Raw genomic sequence first — 6796 nt, 5'->3', positions numbered from 1 at the left:
TAGGTTGCTTCCATCTTTTTGCTATTGTGAACAGTGCTGCGATGAACATGGGTGTGCATATATCTATTCGTATGATGGCTCTTGTTTCTCTAGGATATATTCCAAGGAGCAGGATAGCTGGATCGGATGATATTTCTATTTCTAGCTTTTTGAGGAAGTGCCAAATCGATTTCCAAAGTGGTTGTACCATTCTACATTCCCACCAACAGTGTATAAGTGTTCCAGTCTCTTCACAACCTTTCCAGCATTTATTATGTTGTATCTGCACTCTTCTTGCAGAAGACAAGGGCAGATGGCAAGAAAACAAACCAATGTGAGAGGTGTCTTTAAAAAAAAGACCTTCAGGAGAGTAGCACAGTGGGAAGAAGTGTTGACTGCCCCAGACCAGCATAATGATAGTGTGGAAATTTAGACCCGAAGGCTGTTACTAGATCCTGAGCTAGACAAGACTTGGGCCTGTGCTCGTTATGTTATATTTACAAAGGTGGGGAAGTAGTCTCAGATAGTTTAGAATGATTCTAGACAGGAAGGAATTTTTGCCTTACATTCTTACTTAACCAGAATCCCTCCCCTGTTCTCTTACTAAAATTGGTGCTCTTTCCAACTTTTTCTAATACCTAGTACCAATCTGGAAACCCCAATGGTGCAATGGTTAAGTGCTACAGCTACTAACCAAAAGATCTGCAGTTCGAATCCACCAGGTGCTCCTTGGAAACTCTATGGGGCGGTTCTACTCTGTCCTATAGGGTTGTTATGAGTCAGAATCGACTCAACGGCAATGAGGTTTTTTTTAGTACCAATCTTAACAAAACAAAAACAAAAATCCTTGAAGAATGGCATTTTGAATGCATAATAGAGGGTTACTAGGTGAACATCACCCTCCTGAAACTAATCAATATGCTCTTTTTTTCCTCTTCCTAATCTTGCTTTCTCTTTCTCCAGTCTCAGCATCGGTAAAGGAAGCCACTGCTGCTTTCTCTGATGTGACAGATAGTAATGGTAGTCCTCAGTTCTGCGTTCTGACAGTCAAAAGAAACCTTGGACCCAGAGACAGACAGTGAGGGAAATAAATCTTATTTAGGGGCTGCCAACACTGAATTTCATTAAAAAACACTGACTTATTTTACACAAAAAGCCTTCCACTGGCGACAGAAACAGAGTCATTGGGTAAAATGCTTTGATACCATCTCCTTCTCTGTCAAGGAGAACTTTGCTGTCAGATTCTACAGGTTTAATTAACACATTAGCTTGAATGGTTGTGAGTTGTTGTCTTCTTCTTTTCTTGGTATAACACCAGGCTGGACAATTAACTTCTTAGAAAAAGTTTGAAGGAGTAAGTGGAATATACAGAGCAGCTTTGTCTAAGGATGGATATAGAGAGAGACACTGCTGGTGAATCCTTGAGACTTTCAAATGTTCTGATATTTATAGAACTTTTTTCTTTTTTTTAGGTGTAGGCCTCTAGCTGTGGATCCATGGAAGCAAAACATAGCCTTCTGATAAAATGGCTTAGTCCATCATTCATTAGGAAACCTTGTTTGGTTTCTTACTAGGGGATTTACGTGGTACAAAATCAAGACTTTTTTCTTGATCATTTATGATGTACAAGGCACTGTCTAGATAGAGAAGGATGGGATCCCGATCCCTAAACATTTTGCAATGTCGTGAAAGAGATTATGAAGCCATTCTTGAAGGACTGCTGAGAAAGTTAAATATAAGTATGTGACCTATAGTTTGATAGTATTTGTTGCTGTACCATAGTTCTTTGGAGATAAACCAGTGGGCAAAGAAAATTCTTATAGGAGGTAGCCTTTGATCTAGGCCTAAAAAGAAAACTGGGGTTGGGGTGAGCAAGTCTTGAAGCCACCCGTGTTTCATTATGAAGGAACAGTGCACTGGTTGTCTTGCTTTCCTCCTCTCACTGAGTACCTACCCCTGCTGTCCCTTCATAATATGAGAGGCTTGGTTTATTAGATCGTTTGAGATGCACACTGCTCGAGGGGCCTCTGGATGCTCACAAATAACAGCCATGAAGAGGATATAAACAAATATCATGGGAGATATCTGACTGGTCCACAGGCTTCAAATCCTAGCCTAGGGAATCAATTTAAAATGACAGAGAAAAGAAGGGTGGGGAAAAAAGAAAAAAAGATACTAGCACACAGCTATTACTCACAGATATGAATTCTGTGTTGGAACAAGGGTAGTAATCCCTGAGTGTAGCCATATGAGTCCTCAGAGTTTGTATAGGACTCTTTCGGGATATAGGCAAACCCATCCTTCACACGCAGAGCTGTTCTGATTTTGAACAGTTCTGATTCTGTTACCTTTGCATTAACCTTCATATATAAATATAGATATAAATGTACATTTATAGATAGTCATAGGTATACAACAGCATGAACTGTATTACTGTTAAGCCCATGGGAAGAAGCTCTGAGTTCAAAAAGAGATAGAATGAGGGGAGAGAGAAACAGACACTTCCAGATTCGGGACTTGCTGCTGTTCCACAAGCCTGTGGGTTAAAATGAGGAATGTTCAGGACATGCTGGGGAGCAAGAAGCAAGTAGGGCTTTGAACCAGTTTGAACTGGTTCTGTCATGGCCCACGAAGGAGAACCAGAGGAGACCCAAATTTTTACAATTTGGGTGATTTGGCAAAGTAACCAGAATGGGAAAAATTACGTTTCAAAGCCTTGGAATGGGACACTTGGAAGAGGCATAGTGAACCCTTTCAGGAGCCTGATGTGTGAGACTGGATTATTGGCAGGACTGTGGAGAATGACACACATTCAAAGTAGTGCAATCAGCTGCCATCTTTGAGCGGGACAGTGCCATTTTTGGAGCACTGCCATATTTGAGTGGGGCACTGACATCTTTGAGCAGGGCACCACTGTTTCCCACTCTGCTAGAAATCCAAGAGGCAAGAAATTTGGTTGCTATGCAACACATACACTGCCCTTGTTTTCTAAAGGGAGATTAAGTTTCTAGCAGGGCTTCAACCCGTAATTTTCCCGTTCCAGTTATTATTCCTGTTCACGCAAATTTAAAAAATTCAAGTCTGTTCCAGTGATATTTCCTCGGCCATGACTGAACCAGGAAGAACCATTTCGAAGCCCTTGAAGCAAGACATATGTACCGGCTGCCTGGGTTCTGAATTCAGAGGGTGTGAGTTTCCCACTGTGGTTAACTCTCTGAAGGGAGCTGTTTCCCAGTCTCTTCTTAAAATGAATTGAGGCATAAGATGTACCTAGGCAATTGCAATAGGGCACGCTAGGGCAGAGAAAAAAATAATAAAAAAGAAAAGACTTTATTGTTGTTAGCTACTGTCAAGTCAGCCCCTGATTCATGGTGACCTGTGCACAATGGAATAAAACGCTGCCTGGTCCTGCATCATACGCATGATCAATTGCAGATTGGACTGTTGTGATCCATATGGATTTCATTGACTAATTTTCAGAGGTAGATCACTAGGCATTTATTCCTAGTCTGTCTTACTCTGGAAGCTCTGCTGAAACCTGTTCAGCATCATACCAACCTTTAAGCTTCCACTGACAGATGAGTGGTAGCTGCACATGAGGTACATTGTCTGGGAATCAAGCCTAGTCTCCCACATGGAAGGGAAGAATTCTGCCACTGAACCACCAATGCCCTCAAAAAAAAAAAAGCTTAGAAGAATGTTATTCGGTGCTAAAAAGAAATGAGCTCTTAAGTTCCAAAAATACAAATGCATTCTGTTGAACATAGGGTTGCTATGAGTCAGAACCAACTTGACAGCACCTAATAAGTGAAAGAAGCCAGTCCAAAGAAGCTACATAGTATGATTCAAACTATATGACTTTCTGGAAAAGGCAAAACTATAGAGACAGTAAAAAGATCAATGGTTGTCAGAGGGAAGGGGAGTGAGAAAGGGTGAGTAGATGGACCACAGGGTATCTTCAGGACAGTGAAACTATTCTGTATTATTATGTAATTGTGGACACATGACATTATGCATTTGTGTTTCACCCTGATGTAACTATGTACTTTATCTAATAATAGTGTATCAATATTTTTTCCCCAATTGTAACACGTTCCACCTGAATGCAAAATGTTAATAATAGGAGAAACAGTATGCAGTTTTTCTATAAACCTAAAACTGCTCTAAAAATAAAGTCTTAAAAAAAAAAAGACTTAGAAATAGCCACAGATTTTCCTTGGCTGGATGCCCATATACTGTGTAGTTGGAAACATTTAAGCCGCTGGATTTAGTAGCCATATGGTTCAGCCTTTTTTGGTTTCAGGATATGTTTGAACCAAGAGACATAATGATGTAGCAGTCTCTTTCAAGGGTCAGTATATAATCAACTTGAACTCTGTTGTTCCTTGGATGTGCCTGGTGTATCTGCAGACTGGGTGAGTCACTTGGTGAGTCATTTGACCTCTCACTGAGTGCTGGGCTTGGGCAGAGTGGAGAAGGCTGGGCAATTGTGGTACACAGAGCAGTGTGACTCACCATCCATTTACTGTTGGAAATGGCAGTGAGATGTTGGAAGATAGGTGTGGAAGGGGGTTACAGAATAGGCACACTGAAGAAGGAAATGTTCCAGATGATATTTTTTAAAACAGTGGGCATATGCCCATGGGAGCCAGAGTTCCTGTAGCAAAAGGAATCTGTGAGCTGCATCAAAGGAAGCTTTTGGAGGCAGAAGAGGGGTCCATGGTCCTGAAAAGATTATCGGAGAGCAGCAGTGATGACAAGGGAGCAAGGAAGACCAGGATTTAAGAGAAGGGTGGGTATGTGGAAGGTCATTCCCCATCTCATGAGCAATGACTTTCTGGAAATGCCCTTGGAGAGTACTGAAGGAGTATAGCAAATGGATTTGAAATCTTACCACCTGTGTAACTATCTGTAAATAGCCATAATAAAAGGTCCTGTATCCCAGTGATGGTGTATGGATTAAATGAGATAATGCATGTGAATCAACTGATCATATTAAGAGCTTATGCAATGTCAGCTGCCATTATTGTAGTTTGTTGTTCCTGTTTACTGTTAAAAAGATTCACATTGGCTCCTCTTTGCCTGCAGGATCAATTCTAGCCTCCTTAACTTGCATTCAGGGCCTTTCCCCAGTTGCCCTCAACCTATTTATCCAAATTTATTTCACTTCTACCAATACAGGCCCTTAGCTTTAGCCAGGCTTATTCATACCCTGTCCCTAGATATCTCTCCACTTCAATCCATGTGAGTAATGCCTTTCCCATTTTTGTCAATTTGAATGCTGTCATTTTTTCTTGTCCCAACTACACCTCCACAGCATCTGTGAAGCATCCTTGGTTGACGCTTGAGTCTTCTTCCTCTGCATTCCTTTATCACTGGCTGCCTCATGTATTTCTCATTGTTTAATTAGGTCTAGGTTGTAATGTGTGCTCATCAAGAGCCAAGTCTAGACTTTGCAGTTCTTTACATCCCCCATAATGCTCGGTACATGCTAGGCCAAATGGTAGAGCAGACTTCGTCACCAGGCAGAACTGGTTAAGTGTGCCAATTTATTCTACTACTTACTTGGTGTATGATCTCCACCAAGTCAGTTAATCTTTCTGAGCCTCCATTTCCACAACTGTAAAATGGAAGTATTAGTATCTACTTTGCAGAATTTATGTGAGGAGTAGAGATGATGTATGTGGAGCACTCATCTGTTCTATGGCAGGTTCTGAATAAATGGAAGATATTGTTATTATCATCATCATCATCGTTATTATTACTGTTGATTAAATGAACTGATGTTTGTGTATTCAGTGTGTCACAGGATCATGGTGCTGAATAATTTCTGTTCTCCACAGTTATACAGCTCTGCTGAATTTGGGAGGAGGTGGCAGCTTATCCAGGAAGGGGTCGTACCAAACAGGTTTTACTGGTAAGTCATACTGTATTTTGTAGCATAGTAACATATCACCTGGTGGATGGGCATTCATATCATGTACATGATGTCTTTTCTTACTGGATATGTCCACATGCCAATAGGAAAGAATGGGACGTTGGAGTAATCATTTTAAGGGAATGTTAAAGCTGTGTCACAAATTTCTTAGTAAACTCAAAAGAGATAATTGAGATTAGTGACCAGCAGGTGCTTTGTAAGTGTTACTTTTTTACCTTTGAGGGAACCTGCAAGACAGACATTAAAAAAAATTATAATAGTGATGTTTATTATTAAGATCGTTATACACACATACATGTTCAGTAAAAGATTTTCAGTATAAATAAGTTTTATTTGCTCTAAAGGTAGGTTTCTCTCCCTCTTCTGATTTCAAGTGTTCCAGACCCTCTCCTCATCGCATGGAACACAACCAATATTCCTACTTATCCTTCCAGAAATATTCTACGAATTACCAAACACATATATGTATGTGTTCATTTAATAAATTTTAGTTTATGCATACTGTCAGGTCGAGGTTGTAATGTGTTCCGTGCCTCTTTTTTTTTTTTGAGGAGATACAGTTAACAATGCATGTGTCATAATTTTTAAATGGCTACATTTAAAAATGGCTAGCATTTCACTCTAAGGATGTAGATTAGAAGTGAATCGTAGACATATTTAACATACAAAATAAGCTATATACGTTGGTGAGATGTGCGTTTGGGGAAAGGGCAATATGAAGAGAGAGTAAGAGAGAGGGCAAGAGGAGAGAAAGGAGACAAAGAAAATACTGTTCTTTTGTTTTTAACCACCTTAACCTATCCCCTGGATTAAACTAGATGGGGTCCTTCCATGGGAATGGGTAGCCACAATTGAAGCAAAGAGAAATAAAAGAAGTTA

The 6796-nt window shown here is 40.2% G+C and overlaps 1 protein-coding gene across 1 annotated transcript in view; it reads left to right on the top strand.

Moving 5' to 3' along the window:
* The window catches only part of SORCS1 (sortilin related VPS10 domain containing receptor 1), a 555760-nt gene that overhangs the window by 370128 nt on the left and 178836 nt on the right, over nucleotides 1-6796 (top strand). Inside the window, exon 5 of the mRNA XM_023738816.1 lies at nucleotides 5823-5896. Within this exon, the coding sequence (XP_023594584.1) occupies nucleotides 5823-5896 (74 nt within the window). The remainder of the gene's footprint in view (nucleotides 1-5822; nucleotides 5897-6796) is intronic.

The sequence above is a fragment of the Trichechus manatus genome, unplaced genomic scaffold (assembly GCF_000243295.1).
Source record: "Trichechus manatus latirostris isolate Lorelei unplaced genomic scaffold, TriManLat1.0 scaffold00007, whole genome shotgun sequence".
Classification (NCBI taxonomy): domain Eukaryota; kingdom Metazoa; phylum Chordata; class Mammalia; order Sirenia; family Trichechidae; genus Trichechus; species Trichechus manatus.
The sequence above is the reverse complement of the archived record's forward strand: the minus strand, read 5'-3'. Positions and strand labels throughout refer to the sequence as shown.